At 49.0% G+C, this 20,230-nt stretch overlaps 1 protein-coding gene across 1 annotated transcript in view; it reads left to right on the top strand.

Moving 5' to 3' along the window:
* ASTN2 (astrotactin 2) overlaps positions 1-1,784 on the top strand; it is a 1,049,203-nt gene extending 1,047,419 nt beyond the window's left edge. Inside the window, exon 23 of the mRNA XM_055427750.2 lies at positions 962-1,784. Coding sequence (XP_055283725.2) covers positions 962-1,199 — 238 coding nt within the window. The 3' untranslated portion in view covers positions 1,200-1,784. The remainder of the gene's footprint in view (positions 1-961) is intronic.
* The last annotated feature ends 18,446 nt before the right edge of the window (positions 1,785-20,230 follow it).

Below are 20,230 nucleotides of genomic sequence, written 5' to 3'. Positions count from 1 at the left end.
GTTAAGTGGGGAAATCTCTCTGAAACTCGGGTTCCGCACCCACTGAATCTAAGGGGAAAGGATAGTATTCTCAGGGTTGTCGTGCAGGTTAAATACAAATTTTAAAGTGTATATACATTGCTTACCCAGCATCTAGCATGTGGCATTAATTTATTTTAGTTATTGTTCTTTTTGTCATTTATGATCATTATAATAATTACTACTTGGCCAGAGTCCTAAGGCTTAGAAGTTTTAATCTGTAGAAGTGAATATGTTAGGTCAAAACTTATACCTCTCTCTATTTTATTATTGTTATTATTTTTTATTATAGCTGCTTTGAATGTTGTATTAGTTTCTGCTGTACAGCAAAATGATATAAGCATATCAACCACACATATAAGCGTATATCCTCTGTTTCTTGGGTTTCCTTCCCATTTAGTTCACACAGAGCACTGAGTAGTGTTCCCTGTGCTATGCAGTAGCTTCTCATAAGTTATCTATTTTATTCATGAAAGTGAAAGTCGCTCAGTTGTTTCCGACTCTTTGCGACCCCATGGGCTATACTATCCATGGATTTCTCCAGGCTAGAATCCTGGAGTGGGTAGCCTATCCCTTCTCCAGGGTATCTTCCCAACCCAGGGATTGAACCCAGGTCTCTGGCATTGCAGGCGGATTCTTTACTAGCTGAGCCACCAGGGAAGCCCACAGTATATACATGTCAATCCCTGTCTCTCAATCCATCCTACCCCCTCCTCTCTTGGTATCCATACAGTCATCCTCTTTCACTTTTTGCACATGGCACAATCGAGGACAAATTCCAAAGTGATTTCTGAAGAAGCGTTCACAATATCACACTTATGGCTAGAAAACTGTTGGGACAAGAAGCCCTCATCCGTCCGCTGACCTTTACTGGCCACCTCGAAGTCCTGACCCTTTGACCTGGGCTTCTCCAGCTTCCTCACCGTCCCCTCCTGTCTTCCAGGAAGGCCCACCTGATCCTCCGGCGGCTGGAGAGGGTGAGCAGCCACTGCTCCAGCCTCCTGCGCAGCGCCTACATCCAGAGCCGTGTGGACACCGTGCCCTACCTCTTCTGCCGCAGCGAGGAGGTCCGGCCCGCGGGTATGGTGTGGTACAGCATCCTCAAGGACACCAAAGTCACGTGTGAGGAGAAGATGGTGTCCATGGCCCGGAACACGTACGGGGAGGCCAAGGGCCGGTGAGGGCGGGCGCCGCCCTCCGTGAGCACAGAGACTCTCCGTGGGAGGGCGCGCGGTGCTCCCGCGGACCCGGGGCCTGGCGGGGGGTGGAGGACCCTGAGGATGGGCTTGATGGAGGAGGCTCGCCAGCAAGGCCAAAGCAGACTCTCTTGTGGATAGCCAACGGAGAACTTTGTCACCACTGGATTTCTTCATTTGCCCCCAGCTTTTATTTTTTCTAAGGTATTATTTGACTCTATCAAAGTCTCTCCTTTTTAAACTTTTTCTTACGGATGGCGGTCAGTCCCGAGGCAGGAGCTTTCCGTTGGAGACCCAGCGGCCTTTCCTCCTCTCCTTTCCTCCTGCCATCCACCCCCTGGCTTCCCTCCTGCCGTGGACCCCAGGAGGAGCCTGGTGGGGAGCAGGCTGGACCCCCTTCAGCCTCAGGACGGAGGCCCCGAGGATCATTGGCAGTGAGGAAGCCTGGGTCTTTAGGACGCTCATTTTCCAGACATGTTTGGGTTGGCAGGACCCCTGCCTCTTCCTGCTCCCCGTGGGTCTGCCCAGAGTCCCTGCAGGACTTCCCATGCATTAAAAATTCCTATTGTCTCTCTCTCTCTGCTTGGGTTGTCTTTCTTACTGATGGGGGACCTCTGTTTATTCACTCAACAGGTATTTATTGATTCTCTACTATATACCAGGCACTGGGCAATCAGCTAAAGAACAGATTCTCCCTGTCATCAGGGAGCATACAGTCCATCAGAAATTAGAAAGAAGCAGCCGGTTACTTTGGGCTGTGGTAGGGGAGGAATGGAGGCTCTCTGAACTCCTTGCTGGGTCATGAGACAAGCAAAAGGGGTTCCAAAATGCTTTCTTGAAAAAGTGATGCCAATACCCTAAAGATGGGGAGAGGGAGGGGATTAGCTCCAGGCAGGTGGGACACCGTGGACAAAAGCCCAGAGATAAGAGGAAAGGTAAGTCAGTCTGGACATGAGTTTGAGCAAACTCTGGGAGATGGTGAAGGACAGGGAAGCCTGGCGCGCCGCAGTCCAAAGAGCAGGACACAACTGAGCGACCGGACAACAGCAGAGTCATTCAAAGACTGAAAGCACTTTCGTCGGGAATAGAGATCAAAGTAGGAGGAAGCAAGAGGTAAGGCTGGGAGCTGGGCAGAGCATTGGAGAAGCCGTGGAGAGAAAGTCTGACTATGTTTCAAGTTAACTGGGGAGGAGTCAACACGCTCTTTAAGAAAAACTGTTCCAGCGCCAGCATGGAGGTCGGACTGGAAAAGGCATTGCAGAGGGTGACTACTATCAACTGTCATTTTCCAGAAGTGATTTGCAGATTGGATCCTGAGGTAATGAGGGAAACTTTCCACCATTAAGTCTCCTTTTAGGTGGCAATTGTCTATTTCCATTGTGTTACATACTGGGGAGAGTAATGCACACAAAGAGGCTTTATAAATCCTTAAGCTTCTGGCTGTAGCTCAGAGATGCTGGCTTACTGGAGGAAATGGGATGCAGGTCAGTCGTTTCATAATGCAGACATGATACCTGTTAAAGAGTGAAGAACACACTGGAAATTCAGATGGGGAAATACTGAAGATCAGTAAAATAAAAGCAGTTGAAAATAAGCTTCCTTCTTAATTTTGATGAGTGCTGATGACATCCATAATCTCCCCCATCCCCCAAAAAAACCAACATGCTGAGTTGTTTTTCCCCTCTAGGATCCTAATAATCCACATGGGGAAACAAAGCAGAAGGAGATTCTTCCAAACGACTCTGGTGCCTAAAGATCTGCTCAACTCCAACAATCTAAGCTCAAAGGTGCTCTTTTAAGAAGTTTTACTATTATTGGATTTACATTTCTTCAAGTACATAGATGGAATTTAGGGCTTCCCAGGTAGTGCTACTGGTAAAGAACTTTCCTGTCAAAGCAGGAGACGTAAGAGACACAGGTTCAATCCCTGGGTCGGGAAGGTTCCCTGGAGGAGGGCATGGCAACCCACACCAGTATTCTTGCTTGGAGAATCCCCATGGTCAGAGGAGCCTGGCGGGCTACAATCCATGGGGTCACAGAGAGTCAGACACGACTGAAGTGACTTAGGGCGCATAGGTGGAATTTAGATGGATCCATTCCCACTACAGTGTTGATGATTCTTCTTCTTCCAAGGATAGTATATTCAGAGAAGAATAAGCATCTTAAAAGGAGGATGAAAAGAAAAGGAATAGTTATGATTCACTGAGCACTTACCTGTCTTACTTTTGGTATAACAGACCACCATAGACTAGGTGACTTATAAACAATACAAATTTGTTTTTCGCAGTTCTGGAAGCTGGAAAATCCAAGGTCAAGGCATCAGCAGATTTGGTGTCTGGTGAGAACTGGTGAGTTCACAGGCAGCCATCTTCTTGGGGTGTCCTCATGTGGTGGAAGGGGAGAGGGATGTCTCTGGGGTCTCTCAAAAGAGCACAGATCCCATTTGCGAGGGCACCACCCTCATGACCTAATCATCTCTTAAAGGTCCCGCCTTTAGACAGCAGCATAGTGGAGATTAGTTTCCAACATATGAATCTGGGGAGAACACAAACATTCATTGTATAGCATTTCCAGGCTCTATTCAAACTGCTATCATGTGTACACTTTCCTGAACCCGGGGTCCCCGGCCTTCACCGAGTCACCCCGTTGCTGTAGTTTCCATTGTCTTGACACAATCTGAGGAAAGGTTTAGCTCAACAGTTGCATAAAGTTAAACTCCCCAGTGTTATGGGGCTGTGATCTGAGCCCAATCTGAATCTGCCACCATTCACCAGCTTTTGCCCTTGGATGAGTAATTTGAAGTCAGTGTCCCCATCAGCAACATGGGGTAAATGTCAGTCTGTTCTCATGGGGTTATTATGAGGTTTGTGTATGGTAGTAGTTGTAATGCACCCAGCACAATATATGGTAGGGTCTTTCTCCCTTCCCAGGTGGCCCAGTGGTAAAGAATCTACCTGCCAGTACAGGAGATGTAGGAGACACAGGTTCGATCCCCAGGTCGGTAAGATCCCCTGGAGGAGAAAATGGCAAGCTGCTCCAGTATTCTTGCTTAGGAAATCCCATGGACAGAAGAGCCTGGTGGGCTGCAGTCCATGGGGTCGTGAAGAGCCAGACACGACTGAGCAGTGACTGCACACACACACAACCCAATAGCAAGAGCCCCAAGAAATCTGTGCTTCCCTCTGAGGCTCTCGCAGATGGTGGTGGCTTCTGGGTAGCCGCCCAGATTGCCAACGGTGGCTGGCCCCTGAGAACACCCACCACCAGGCTGTCCCCAGCTCATTCTCCCATCCATGCCCCTCCCTGCTTACAGCCTCCTTTTCCCGGCTCTTGCCATTCCCAGTCACCACAAGGCCCTCAGAAGTGAGACAGAAGCCTGGTGAGACAGGTGTGTGTTGGGGGTGGGGTGGCTCGCCATTGCAGGCAAATAGATTAAATCAATATTTGTTAAGATGTTCTCTGGAAAAAAGAAAAATTCTTCAGGTGCCAATGAAGCTTCTGGATCCAGTGCCCTGGCTCTGCACAGCCAGATGGATTCTTGTGCTGCCACAGAAAATGCTAGGGAAGCTCAGGTCCCATTGTACTGGCACAGATGACTTTCCATGTGGTCTCCACCACTGAATAGAGAAGTTGTGAACGCACAGAGGTGTGTGGTGGGGGTGCAGAAGAAAATGCCTATACGTGACTCCCATCCTCTGTACGATCTTTATGTGTTTTCTGAGGCAGGCTTCATGGACATATGCTGGTATCTACCATTCAGGGAGTTCTCTTCCTAGCAATGAGTCTACACACACTTACCACGCTTAACTAAGTGCAGAACAGCCATGTGCGAATATGGTTACCATTTCTTCAGCTAAAAGAAAATGTGGTTTAGGCAGGTTGGAGAACCTGCTTCAAAGTCATGGTGTTGAGATACTGAGATCTAAACCTGGACAGACTAAGAATTTCAAACTGATGAGTTCTGTTTTACTACTTCCTAGAGAAAATGGGTATAATGCCCCTTCCGCATCTTATCTTATCCCTCTAATTTCCAGCAAATGCTTGAGTGCTAATTTCTGGGTTTGGAGTACTGAGACAAACAGGACCCAGATCCTGCCCTTATGAAACTCCCAGAACTTCACTAACTAACTGCAGAGTGATAAAATCAGACATTTTGGAATCAAGCCAATCTGAGTGTAAATATTGGCTGTGCAGTTTACAGTGACAAAGAGCTAGACCCTGAGAGAAATGTATAAAGCGAACTCAACAGGTCTTGCTAATTCAGAGACTCAGGTTAGCTGACATTAACTTCTCTAATCCTCACTTTCTTCATGGGCTGAGTGCATTATCTCAGAGTACTGTTGGGAAGATTAAATTAGATGATACATATAGAACCTTGAGAACACAGCTCTCAACAAACAATTATTACAATGGCTTACTTACATGAGAAATGATAGGTGAGATTCACTTTGCATCAGGAAAGCCTTTACAGTCAAAGGACAATCAAGTTCAGTAAGGAGAGCAGTAGAAAAAGGGCATCATGGACAGAGAGACGGCGTGTTTTTGAGAGAGTGTGCTTTGTCTGAAGGATGGTGAGCAAGCGGTGTGGGCTCAGAGGGCAGCGTGTGTCTGGAGAGGCTGGCAGTACAGACCTCACTGGCCACTGGAAGACCTTAGGTTGAAAGCAGGGCTGTGACACAGGCAGGTAGGCCTTTTGCAAAGATACTTCTGGTTGAAAAGTAGGAGGGTGGAGAGAAAGGGACTAGACAGCACTGGGTAGGGTAGCTACCGTTGTTTAGGAGGGAGTCAAGGACACCAGAGCTAGGCCACTGCAGAAGTGAGGCTGGAGCTGAGTGCTAGGGGAGAGGTTGACTCAACAGGGCTTGCTATAGCTAAGAGGCCCGGAGCCTCAGACCTTGCCTTTCTCCTCTGGCGTCTGAGTATTTGACTGGGCAGAATGTGGGACACGAAGTGGATGGGTAAATCCCCTTGGTCTCAATGGACAGTGCATGGATGACGCAGGATTTGTATCATTCAAATATAGTCATTGGATCAAAAGAGAGCCCAGAATATCATTTAGCTTTATGTGGAAGCCATGCATGGAGCTGTGTGTCACTGTGCAAAAATGTACTATGAGTTCCCAGTGCCCCATTGCAAAGGATTGTGTAAAGCTGGAGTAACGTCTTGTGGAAGAGTTAAGTACTGACTTTACGAAAAGAGCGCTCTCAGCATCACCTGTCCTCTTCCTTCTGCTCACCATCATCTTCGTCACTATCCTCATCACCGCTGTCATTTAGTTGATTGATTCCTTGCCATATTCCAGATTCTTCGCATATGTATTTCATATCCTTCCTATAACAACTCTATGATATATACATTGCCACCCCATTTTACAGATGAAGGAATTAAACCCCAGAGGTTTTAAGAAAGCTTCTGGCCTCAGGCAGCTGGAACCAAAGTTTGAATCCAGGTATCATTTGGCCCCAGAATGTTAACCATTGCCTTCTGGGGTGGGGAGCTCTGGACTCTAGTCTCTCCTCTGCAGTAGAGTAACTCATCAGTTAACCTTGAGCAAGTCCTTCACCCTCTGCGGACCTTGGATTCTCCGCATACTCCTGCCACATTGGGAAAGATGTATGTGTCATAGATATGAGGAGGTGCGTCAGATGATGACTCATGTTTAAAGAACATTTTTCACCTTTCTGTCCCTTTAGTCTTCTCACCTTCCCTTTGAGGTTGACAGTGGCAGAATGAATGACTCCATCTGGCCAGTCCACTGGATCGCAAGAGTCGGACATGACTTAGCGACTCAACCACCACCACCACCACCAGGGAGGGTTAAGATCTCAGCAAGGCCACGGATCTCGGATCTTCAGCCAACTCTAGTGCCCGCAGACAGTCCCACTCATGGTCACACAAGCCACTGGTTACTAAGAGCCTGGTAGCCTTGGACAAGTGACCATGGCTGGATCTTCTCCTCTGCCTAACTGGGGAAGATAGCCACACCCCTCATGAGGTTATGTGGTGGTGGTTTAGTCGCTTAGCTGTGTCCGACTCTTGCAACTCTGTGGACAGTAGCCTGCCAGGCTCCTCTGTCTGTGGGACTCTCCAGGCAAGAATACTGGAGTGGGTGCCCATGCCCTTCTCCAGGGGATCGTCCTAACCCAGGAACCAAACCTGGGTCTCTTGCATTGCAGACAGATTCTTTACTAACTGAACGACAAGGGAAGCCCTTGAAAGGTTAGGGTGAGGGTTAAATGAGTCCACGCGTGTCAGATCCATAGGACAGCACTTGGCACGTAACAAGGACTACATAAGTGTTAGCTGCTGTTGTCATTTCTGTCCTCAGCATCCTACTCTGTAGCCATGCTGAAGAATCCCCATCAATGCCCTCTCACACCTTCCCTCTTAGTCTTTGCATGTGCTGATCACCCTTCTAGGAATGCCCTTCCAACTTGGGCATAGCCAGCTGAAGCCTCTCTCACTGGCTTCCTGAGGCCGCTTGCCTCTCACAGAGGGGGTCAGCAATGGTCTCTTCTGAGGTGTTAGGGTGAGAATCCCCGACTTCTGTTCCAGCGGTTTCCTCACCCAGTTTCACTGCCCTGCCCATGATCGCAGGGACACAAGGGTGTGCACTGTGTACAGTCCTCTCTGAACAGAAGGGCCTTTCCTTGTCCCAGGCTCAGAGCAAAGTGCACATTCATCCAGCACAACAGAGCTTGAGACCTAGAAGGAGGGAACTCTTAGGGGGCTCCTGGGAAGCCCAGTAATCCCCAAGACCCCTTGAGAACAGAGGCACCATCAGAGCCACACAGGAGGAGCCACCCATGGGCTTTGTATGGTGGTGCACTTTCTAATTGGCCTCCGCTAATAAACCTGCCAGGCTCTGAAGGGCGTTCACTGTCTGTCTGCCTTGGAAGCTCTGCTGCGTGTGTCTGTCCATGTTACAGCTGAAGCCCAACCGCTCTGTTTTCCTGTTTCACTGGAGTTAGCAGGAGGGTAGGGCGAGGGGCCGGCCATAGGTGTGTTCTGCTGGACGTGTGTGTGTGTGTGTGTGTGTGTGTGTGTAATGAGGAGGCTGGTGAGGAGGTTGTCAACTCCAGTAGCACCCAGTGCCCCAGATGGAACATTAAGGATTCAGACCCTAGACCCAGCTCCAACACTGACAGGCTGGGGGACCAGGCCAGTCCCTCCCCAGCCTTGCTTTGGGTGTTTTTTCATAAACACATTGTTCCAACTAGCATGCCCCTGAAGAACCCTTCAGCTCTAACATTCTAGGTTCTCCAGCCCTCAGGGCCCACACGGGAATGGAGAGAGTCAACGGTCCTTTGTATTTGTTCAAGATGCTGTTGTTTACAAGTCAACCCCCAGAGAAGTGTTCCTGATTCCAGGGAAGCCGCTCTGACTCTGGCTCCCAGATTCAGGATGGGCCTCCCTTTAGCTTCCCACAGTCTCCACCTGTCTGTGGTGCAGTCTGCTCAGCCCAATGAGTCCTGATTGTGCCTTTCGGAGTCTGTTTTCTTCTCATGTGTGTGAACTCCTTCATGGAGCCAGGTTTCATGTCTTCTGTGCCCAAGACTGGTCAGTCCACATGGCAGGTGCCCAGAAACTGTGTGCTCATGCAGTGCTACTTGGTCGCCAAGCTATGTTTATGTGACTCTTCGAGGACAAGGCTACAAGATCTGCACATGTAATTAATTCATGAATGTGGTCCCATCTTGCAGCCCATGAAATCTTAGTTCCCTGACCAGGAATTTAACCTATGCCCCCGGCACTGGGATCTCAGCGTCTTAACCCCCGGACCACCAGGGGAGTCCTGCTCTACTTTTTAGATAAGGAAACCAAGGCTGGGTTTGTGTCATACAGGACCTCCAGGTCAGAGCAGGATGGTCTCTTGGGGATTCAGATTAGAGATGACAAACTTTGATAACAACAGGAGCAGTAATTAACTTTTGTCAAACACTTTCCAGGGCCAGGGCTTCCCTGGTGGCTCAGATGGTAAAGAATCTGTTTGGGTTTGGTCCCTGGTTTGGGAAGATTCCCTGGAGAAGGGCCCAGCTACTCACTCCAGGATTCTTGCTTGGAGAATCCCCATGGACAGAGGAGTCTGGTGGGCTGCTGTTCATGGGGTCGCAAAGCGTCGGACACGAGAGAGCGACTTTCCCTTTGCTGGGGCCAGGGTCTGTGCCAAGCACATCAGTTGCACTGTCTCGTTTAGCTGCCAGCCACACGCCATGAGGTGGCTGCCAGCACCCCCATTTTACAGAACACGTCCTGAGGCTCAGGGAGGTCACGGGACGTGCCTGGGTCACACCGTTCCTAAGGAGCTGGGGTACAGTCTGCCAGGAGACAAGGTAACTCTGCAGCTCTGTTCTCGGTACAGCACCACAGGCCGATGCTCCCAGTCTATCAAGGGGAAACCTGAGGGCCAGAAAAGAAGTAGTACCTGTCCCAGGCCATGTAGCTGACGGAATCAAGTGTGGAATATTCTGATTTTTATCTCCAGTGCTTTTCTGACCCCTTGGTAACCTCAGGCCCATCCCATTTCCTGACGTCTGGGCAGGTGGGGAGGGGCAAAGAAGAAAACCTAACCTCTGTTGAAGGAACAAGGCCCGTGCCAAGTCAGCTTGGCCTCCCCAGGCGGTTTCGTGGTCCAAATACCAGCCTGGTTGCGGTTCATCGGGTTTTATGATAGGGGATGACGTAGTTTCTTCACTCACTTGCAAGCTGTTCAACTCACAACTCACAGGCACAGGCTTCCCGGGGCAGACTAAGAGCTGTGTGTTTAGAGGGGCTGCCTGATCGGAAAGTAAAACAGGACTCATCGGCTGTGGGGCCTTGGGAACATGTCCTCTTTGTGTCGCGATCCCCCTTATAATGTAATTCGGAGAACTGGGTTGAAACTTCCGAATAACAGTTTAGGGGAAATGCAGATTTTTAGTCCCCACTCGTTGAGGTTCCACTGAAGTAAGTCTTGGGGGAGACCTGGGAATCTGCATCTTTACCTCTCCCAGGGTGACTTTGATGCATGCCATATGAGAAACATAGATCCGGATGATTTTCAAGAGCCTTCCAACCTGAGCACAGAGAGTTTGTGGCTTTCCCTGGAGGAGTCATGGAGTCCCAGTTTCGTCTTTCGTTATGGTAACAGTAGGCATGCAGCTGAAGGAATGGACTCTTTTTAAAACTTTTTGTTTGTTTATTTATGGCTGCGCTGGGTCTTCTTTTTGCACGCAGGCTGTGTCTTGTTGTAGCGAGTGGGCACTGCTCCTTGTTGCCGCATACGGGTTTCTTGTGGAGCTTCTCTTGTTGCAGAGGACAGGCTCAGCAGTTGTAGCCCACATCCCCATGGCATGTGGGATCTTCCCGGATCAGGGATCGAACCCGTGTCTCCTTCATTAGCAGGTTGATTCTTTACTACTGAGCCACTAGGGAGGCCCACGGAATGGACTCTCTTATTGGGCTTTAGAAGAATAGAGTGGAGACCAGAAGTTTGCCCAGAGAGGTTGGTTTTGTCACCCTATGAACGGCTGCTTTTTTTGTGAGGTGGTGAGCTTCCCATTACCAGACAGGGATAAAATGAGAGTCAACTGCGTTCAGAATCAGGTCTCTGCAGTAAGGGGCAAATAACCACAGATGGAGCTGTTAAGAAAGAGAGTCATTCCAAGGGGTGAAGAATGAAGAGGGGTCTTTGGAGTCAAAACTTAAAGTCCAGCTTCACCAAGCATGGGGATTGTATCCCCTGAAGCTAGATTTTCTCAACAGAAAAACAGGCACCACCAGATTCACCTGTCTCACCGGGACATTGTAGGGAAAACAAATAAATAACAAAGGGCCTGGTGTAGAACCCAGCACACAGTAGGTGCTCAAGGAAGGCCTGTGGTTTGGTTTTTATTTAGTTTTCACTTGCTCACTCCTTTGGCTCCACTCTTAGTTCCAGGAAAACCTAACTTCAGGGAGAGAGACCTGCTCACTCGACCACATGTTCTGTTACATAAGAAACTGGGGATTGTGCTCAATACAAAATCAACAAACAAAAACAGAACACAGGATGATTATTGGACAACAGAGGTTTCTGTAGCTGGCTGAGGGCATGGGGCGTGGGCCACTGATGAAAATATTTTTTTGCCCTTATTCTTTCTAAATGTTCAAGTGAAACTTCCAGTTGGGGCTGGGCCAAGCTCAGGGCCCGCTCAGCACATCTGTAATGGGTTTAATGGGTTTTGGACTTGTTTAATCTATTTGTCCCAGCATCGGTGGGATATAAAAGTCACAGAACACACCTTGGCCCTTGACACTGGGCACAGACAACATCATATCTCCAGGCAGAAGGGACAGAAGCAAGAGTGGTGTTCCCTAGCCTCCTCCATCATCCTAATCACTCCATGGTGCAATTTCAAGTTTAAGCATCACCATGTTTCACCCCTGGCATGACAATAACCAGTCACTTTTTGTCTCATGCCTTATATACCCAAGTGGGCTTCCCTGTGGCTCAGATGGTAAAGAATCTGCCCACAATGCAGGAGACCTGGGTTCGATCCCTGGGTCGGAAAGATTCCCCTGGAGAAGGGAATAGTTACCCACTCCAGTATCCCTGCCTGGAGAATTTCATGGACAGAGGACCCCAGCAGGCTATAGTCCATGGGGTTGCAAAGAGTCAGACACACCTGAGCAACTAACACTTAGAAATGCCGAGGTGCTTGAAATCCCTGCCCTGTTCCTCACTTTTCCCGGACCTCCAGGACTTTGCTCATCCTGCTTCCATAAGCTGCATACTCTGGTTGTCTTTACGTGCCTTAGTCTGTTGGGTGGTGGTAGTTTAGTCATTAAGTCATGTCCGATTCTCTGGGATCCCATGGACTGTAGCCCACCAGGCTCCTCTGTCCATGGGATTCTCTAGGCAAGAATACTGGAGTGGGTTGCCATTTTCTTCTCCAGGGATCGTCCTGACCCAGGGATCAAACCCAGGTCGTCTGCATTGCAGACGGGTTCTTTACCATCTGAGCCACCAGGAAAGCCCTAAGTCTGTTAGGTGGTTGCAGCGTCTTTTTTGGCTGTTTGGCTAGTTACTCCTTCTTGATCCCTGGTCAGGGAACTTGGGGCTTCCCTGGTGATTCAGCAGTGAAGAATCTGCCTGCAATGCAGGAGCTACAGGAGACACAGTTTTGATCCCTGGATCAGGAAGATCCCCTGGAGGAGGGCAGGACAACCCACTCCTGAATTCTTGCCTGGAGAATCCCATGGATAGAGGAGCCTGGTGGGCTATAGTCCATAGGATCACAAAGAGTTGTACATGACTGAGCGTGCATGCCTGAATTTCTGTCCTCGGGGTCGCAGAGTTGGACACGACTGAAGTGACTTAGCACGCACGCACTCCTTCTTAGCACTCCCCGGATGGGAGGAGAGGGTGGGAAGCTCCCCCTCGGGTATAGTCTTAATGGAATGTAAACCACTGTGTTAGGCTATCCCGCTGCAGCTGATTTCTCTCATTATCCAGGCGGAGGTGCCAAGCAGAGCCTCGCTCTCAGGACTCTCGGGTCTTAAGCAGGGTGATTCAAGAGAGGAGCACTGGGGGTCTGCTTGGCTGCAGAGCCTGGAGGAGCTTTTTGAGCTCTTCCTGCTACCGAGTCCCTGGCTTTCTCACTCTTTCAAGTCTTGTCCTCCAGCCTTCCTTCCCACCCTGGTGGGAGCCTGGGAGCCAAGTTCCCCCAGATGCTCATGTTAACTTCTCTCTCTGTCCGATTTTTTTGCTGCCGCTTGCAGCCTGTGAACCCTGGCACTGATATTCTACCATGATGCAAGAGTGTTTTCCTCGGGAAGCCTTCCTTGAGCTCTGATTTAGGGCTCATGTGTTCATCCGTGATCTTCTTGTGGGACCCGTTGCTGTTATTCAGTCATCCAGTTGTGTCCGACTCTTCGGGACCCCATGGACCGCAGCACGCCAGGCTTCCTTGTCCCTTACCTATGATGTGCTTGATTCTGTGCATTGCTCAGGCAACACACAAGCTAGGTACCTGCCCCTCCTTTGAGGGTCTCCAAATAAGCAGAGATCACGTCTCTGTTAGCCCTGCCACAGCAGGACAGAGAGCTCTAGGTTTTACGACTTTCTCCCCTCCAGGCTGTGTGATTATCAGGAGCCGGATAGCGCTTCATTCACCTCGGGGCCTCTAAGGTCCAGGCATGGTGCCCGGAGCATCCTTGATGCTCAATAATGGGGATGGAGCAGAACTGACTTACTCTGGGAGGACTCCCCACAAAGCATTCTCAGCCTTAAGTCCAAAATATCTTTGAGAACTAACTTAGACCATGTCGTATTTCGTAAAGCAAAAAGGGAAAAAAAAAACAAAACGTTGAGAGAAAAACCCTGCAGTGGATGTGTGCTTCCGTTCAATGAAGAACTCGTTTGCTGTTGGTCTTTTTTTTTTTTTTTAATCACATTCTAGTGGTAGCCATGACCCACTGAGGGCTTTGGTGACTGGATGGAAAGATTTCATCTAGGCGTTCTAGTAAAAATCCCGGTGAAAGGGATTCCCGTTCCCCCTCTCCCCACACCCTTCTGTCTTTCCCCAAGAAGCCTTAATGGACCTTCAGTGCAACTCGGACATGATGGAAATTGCAAAGAGATGGAATTTCCACCTTGGGCAGAGAACAGAGGAATGTTATTCTTCTTGCTCCAACCCTGGAACTGGCAAGCCGCCTCTGGGTGGGAGAAGGGACTTTGAGAAGGAAGGACGAGGGCAGGAGGAGACAGGGAGGCAGAGCCCAAGACGATGGAAGGCCAGGCCTCCAGCTGTTCACTCCTGGCCTCTGTGCCCCCGAAGGCACTGCCCATGCTTCTGGACGATCATTGTCACCGGGGCCCACATCTGGAGAGCACCACGCAGGTTGTGAAGGCCTTTCTCGGTTTTCTGTAATCAGATTCCCACAGCAAAGTGGGCAGAGCGAATATCACTGACCCTTGTGACCAGTGAAGCCCCTAAAGTTGTCACACGCCCCTGCTTGGACAGTAGTGACCATGGTGACGACGACGGTAGTAAGGAAACCCAGCACTCAGAAAGCACTCAGAGCCGGCCGGGCTCTGGTCTGTGTGTTCTGCCTACAGAGTCTTCACTACTGAACCTTCATGGCTTTTCTGCAAGATGGGTTTTTTTTAATCCTCACTTTCCAGACAAGGAGAATGAATCACACCAGGGTTTAGCAGTTGGCCCAAGATCACACAGAGAGCCCGTGGCATAGCCAAGATTCAAGTCCAGACAGTTTGCTTCCAGAATCTATGTTCTAAACCACTATTCCATGCCTGCCTGCCTATCAAAGCGGGGCAGAGAAACAGGCCTGACTCCTAATTTCGTTTCGATTGGTAGTGTTGTATACAGAGAAAAGTGCCATTCTGGTGGGACACATTCATTCATCCACTCAGATACGTGCTGGGTGACTGCAACACATCTGTTTCTGTTGGACAATGGGGACCAGGGTTCAGGAAGAGTGGTCTCAGCACCCCCTCTCACAGGCCATGTAAGTGCCACGAACCTCAAGACTATCTCCAGCTCCCAAAACATGTCAGGTGTTGAGTGAATGTGTTGTTCCTGCTTTTGTGTGGTTCACAGTCTGGAGGAAAAAAACTTTAAATATATACATCATTTTTATAATGTATAATTGGAAGTTAAGTTGCTCAGTCGTGTCCAGCTCTTTGCAACCCCATGGACTTTAGCCCACCAGGCTCCTCCATCCATGGGATTCTCCAGGCAAGAATACTGGAGTGGGTTGCCATTTCCTTCACCAGGGGATCTTCCCAACCCAGGGATCAAACCCAGGTCTCCCACTTTTCAGGCAGATGCTTTAACCTCTGAGCTACCAGGGAAGCCCAATTACATCTGTGTGTGTATACACACACACATATATGTACATACACACATACATAGACACACACACACATATATAGGAATGTTGAGAGTTATAGTGTGTCCTGGAGAAGACAATTGCAACCCACTCCAGCACTCTTGCCTGGAAACCCCCATGGATGGAGGAGCCTGGTGGGCTGCAGTCCATGGGGTCGCTAAGGGTCGGACACAACTGAGCAACTTCACTTTCACTTTTCACTTTCATGCTTTGGAGAAGGAAATGGCAACCCACTCCAGTGTTCTTGCCTGGAGAATCCCAGGGATGGGGGAGCTTGGTGGGCTGCCGTCTATGGGGTCACACAGAGTCGGACACGACTGAAGAGACCTAGCAGCAGCAGCAGCAGTGTTCTTGCCTGGAGAATCCCATGGACAGAGGAGCCTGGAGGCCTACAGTCCGTGGGGTCGCAAGAGTCGGACGCGACTTGGTGACTAAACCACCACCACCACCACCACAGTGTGCCCTGGGGCTGGAGCGGAAGAACATGAGTGGAAGGGTCACTGGCACTGCCAGTATTCAACACACCTGAAGCAGGTATTGTAGATGGGCTTAGCCTGGACAGGCAAACCGTCATGTGTCCTCAAAGCTGTGCGTTATCTGATGAGGTTGAGCTCAGCAGACTTTCTTTAAAGGGTCAAATAGTAAATATTTTAGGCTTTGTGGGCCATCCGTTGCAACTACTCAACTCTACTTTAAAGGTAGACATAGAGGGTATGCCAATGAATGAGCATAGCTCTATTCCTCAAAAAATTATTTACGAAATTGGAGGCAGGCTAGATATGTCCTGCGGGCTGCAGTTTGCTGATCCCCGCTGCCGGGTTTTGGGTTCTCTTGAGGCAGCATGATCAGATGTCCCTCCTTTATTCATCCCTTAAGTATTTCTCGAACACCTAATATGTTGCATGGATAGTAGCAGTTGCATCACTCTTGTTGGACTAGCAGGATAGAAAGACTCAGAGCACCCTGGCAAGTGCTGTGATGGATTGAAAGAGAGGGAGTCGTGGGTTCAGAGAAAAAGGCCCTTAAACCCAAATTTGGAAGGTTGAACATATGCCACATACTCCAAGGAAGTAATATCTGAGTTCCGGCCCAAAAGATGAGTAAATGAACTGAAAAAAATGTTCCAGATATATAAAGGCTGGGTAGAGATAGAAGATGGAGAAGGAAATGGTAACCCACTCCAGTATTCTTGCCTGGAGAATCCCATGGACGGAGAAGCCTGGTAAGCTACAGTCCACAGGGTCGCAAAGAGTCGGACATGACTGAGCGACTGAACGGAACGGAACAGAGAGATAGAAGATGTTCAAGGGTAGAAGGCCTGAGATGAGTTCAGGAGCATAGATTGTGGTAGGGAGCACGGCAAGAAATGAGGCTGAATGTTAAGTATCCATTAGAACAGCGTCACCCCATAGAAATACAGTGTCAATCATATATGTGATTTTAACATTTCTAGTGAAAGTGGAATTCGCTCAATCCTATCCACCTCTTTGCAACCCCAAGGACTGTAGCCCATCAGGCTCCTTGGTTAGGTTCAGTCACTCAGTTGTGTCCGACTCTTTGCGACCCCATGGACTGCAGCATGTCAGGCCTCCCTGTCCATCACCAAGTCCTGGAGCTTACTCAAACCCACGTCCATTGAGTCGGAGATGCCATCTAACCATCTCATCCTCTGTCGGCCCCTTCTTCTGCCTTCAGTCTTTCCCAACCTCAGGATTTTTTCAGATGAGTCAGTTCTTCGCATGAGGTGGCCAAAATATTGGAGTTTCAGCTTCAACATCAGTCCTTCCAGTGAACACCCAGGACCGATCTCCTTTAGGATGGACTGGTTGGATCTCCTTGTCATCCAAGGGACTCTCAAGAGTCTTTTCCAACACCACAGTTCAAAAGCATCAATTCTTCAGCACTCAGCTTTCTTCACAGTCCAACTCTCACATCTATACACGACCATTGGGGAAACTATAGCCTTGACTAGACGGACCTTTGTCGGCAAAGTAATGTCTCTGCTTTTCAATGTGCTGCCTAGGTTGGTGGTAGCCTATCTCTTCTCCAGCAGATCTTCCCAACCTAGGAATTGAACCAGGGTCTTCTGCGTTGAAGGTGGATTCTTTACCAGCTGAGCTACCAGGGAAGCCAGGTTTAAAGAGTTCAAAAGCAGTTGCTTATTTAACTTATATGCAGAGTATATCATGAGGAATGCTGGGCTGGAAGAAGCACAAGCTGGAATCAAGATGGCTGGGAGAAATATCAATAACCTCAGATATGCAGATGACACTATCTTTATGGCAGAAAGTGAAGAGGAACTCAAAAGCCTCTTGATGAAAGTGAAAGAGGAGAGTGAAAAGGTTGGCTTGAAGTTCAACATTCAGAAAAGGAAGATCATGGCATCTGGTCCCATCACTTCATGGGAAATAGATGGAAAAACAGTGGAAACAGTGTCAGACTTTATTTTTTTGGGCTCCAAAATCACTGCAGATGCTGATTGCAGCCATGAAATTAAAAGACACTTACTCCTTGGAAGGAAAGTTATGACCAACCTTGATAGTATATTAAAAAGCAGAGACATTACTTTGCCAACCAAGGTCCGTCTAGTCAAGGCAATGGTTTTTTCAGGGGTCATGTATGGATGTGAGAGTTGGACTGTGAAGAAAGCTGATCGCCGAAGAATTGATGCTTTTGAACTGTGGTGTTGGAGAAGACTCTTGAGAGTCCCTTGGACTGCAAGGAGATCCAACCAGTCCATCCTAAAGGAGATCAATCCTGGGTGTTCATTGGAAGGACTGATGCTAAAGCTGAAACTCCAATACTTTGGCCACCTCATGCGACGAGTTGACTCACTGGAAAAGACTGATGCTGGGAAAGGTTGGGGGTGGGAGGAGAAGGGGACGACAGAGAATGAGATGGCTGGTTGGCATCACCGACTCGATGGACATGAGTTTGAGTGAACTCCGGGAGTTGGTGATGGACAGGGAGGCCTGGCGTGCTGTGATTCATGGGGTCGCGGAGAGTCAGACACGACTGAGCAACTGAACTGAACTGAACTGAAAATGCAGATGGTGCCTGACTTATAATTTTCCAACTTTACCATGTGGCTCACACAGTAGAGAACCTGCCTGCAATGCAGGAGACCTGGGTTCGAACCCTGGGTTGGGAAGAGCCCCTGGAGAAGGGAATGGTTAGCCACTCCAGTGTTCCTGCCTGGAGAAATCCATGGACAGAGGAGCCTGACTGACTACCAACCAGGAGGTTGCAAAGAGTTGAACATAACTGAGTGACTTTCACTTTTTTCAAAAGTGATAGACATTTCAGTGGAAACCATACTTTGAATTTTGAATGCTGATCTTCCCCCAGGCTGGGCATATGCTGTATGATCCTCTTTCATGATGCTCTTTCATGGAGCAGTGGCAGCCCCAGCTCCCAGTCAGGTACATGATCAAGAGGGGAGACAGCCCATACACTTAAACCATTCTGGACCCAGGCACCCATTCTGCTTCCTACTTTCAACACCGTATTCAATGACATGAGATATTCAATGCTTTATTATAAGGTAGGCTGAGTGTTGGATGATTTTGCCCACCTGTAGGCTTCTGTCGGAGAAGGCAATGGCAAGCCACTCCAGTACTCTTGCCTGGAAAATCCCATGGGTGGAGCAGCCTGGTAGGCTGCAGTCCGTGGGGTCGCTAAGGGTCGGACACAACTGAGCGACTTCACTTTCACTTTTCACTTTCACACATTGGAGAAGGAAATGGCAACCCATTCCAGTGTTCTTGCCTGGAGCATCCCAGGGACGGGGGAGCCTGGTGGGCTGCCGTCTATGGGGTCGCACGAGTCAGACACGACTGAAGTGACTCAGCAGCAGCAGCAGGCTTCTGTCACTGTTCAGGTCACATTTAAGGGAGGCTCAGCTAAGCTAGGAGGTGCAGTGTGTTCCTCGCTCAGCCATGTCCGACTGTTTGTGACCCCATGGACTGTAGCCCTCCAGGCTCCTTTGTCCATGGGATTTCCCAAGCAAGAATGCTGGAGTGGGTTGCCTTTTCCTTCTCCACGGGATCTTCCCAACCCAGGGATTAAAGCTGCATCTGCTTCATTGGCAGGTGGATTCTTTACCCTCTGAGCCATCAGGGAAGCCCATGATGTCCAGTAGGTTAGGTGTGTTAAATGCATCTCCAATTTATGATGACATTTTCAGCTGATGATGGGTTTATAGAGATGTCACCACATCATAAATCAAGGAAGATGCGTCTGTCTTATTTAATACAATATATTATGAATATTTTCCTATCAATGTATGATTAATATAAACAATTATCAATATTTCTTCTTGGTACTAATTCATTAATATCCAGTGTGTTCGTTCCACTTGTAGCACATCTCAGTTCAGACCAGCCATGTTTCTTTCCGTGCTCAATAGACACATGTGCTAGTGACTGCTGTGTCGGATGCTGCCAAAGCTAGATCATGCAGAGCCGTCTGGGGCCTCAGTGGAGGCTGAGCTATAGCATAAGTGCAGTGAGATTTTTATATATCAATATCATTCTGGTAGCAGGACAGCCTGTTATCTTTACATTTCTGACCCATTGCCTTGGAATAGGAAGCTCAAAGAAGAGAAGCAAAAGGCAGAAGAAAGGAAGAGGGAAGAATGGTCTACTTTGGATGGGAGGGAAAAAGCATGTGTGTGGCCTTATAGAACCAAATATCCAGCTGACCTAAACAGGCAGTGGTTGAGAGGTCAGATGTCTGGGAGATCTTGCTCACACAATGAGGCGTCAAAGCCTAGGCATCTGGTCAATGGTCAGCTCTGCTAACTACCTGAGAACCGCCAACCCTCTCATTCAGAACCTGAGGATGTCACAAGTGGGAAGGCACATCAGCCCAGGAAGCTGCCTCATTCTCCTTGCTGCTAGCTGGTGGTCCAGATTGCAGAACCCACCCCAGCCTGAGGCACAGAAGCTTGGCACTCCCTCACATCTGAGCCTCTGAGGGCCGAGACCCATCTTTCAAGCAAAACTCACTAGACCTCCTGGATAGGTGGGCTAGTTTTGATTATGCTGCTGCTGCTGCTGCTAAGTCACTTCAGTCATGTCCGACTCTGTGTGACCCCATAGACGGAAGCCCACCAGGCTCCGCTGTCCCTGGGATTCTCC

This window comes from Moschus berezovskii, chromosome 7, assembly GCF_049115385.1.
Source record: "Moschus berezovskii isolate FMDL1 chromosome 7, NW_MosBer_1.0, whole genome shotgun sequence".
In the NCBI taxonomy this organism is placed as follows: Eukaryota; Metazoa; Chordata; class Mammalia; order Artiodactyla; family Moschidae; genus Moschus; species Moschus berezovskii.
The sequence above is the reverse complement of the archived record's forward strand: the minus strand, read 5'-3'. Positions and strand labels throughout refer to the sequence as shown.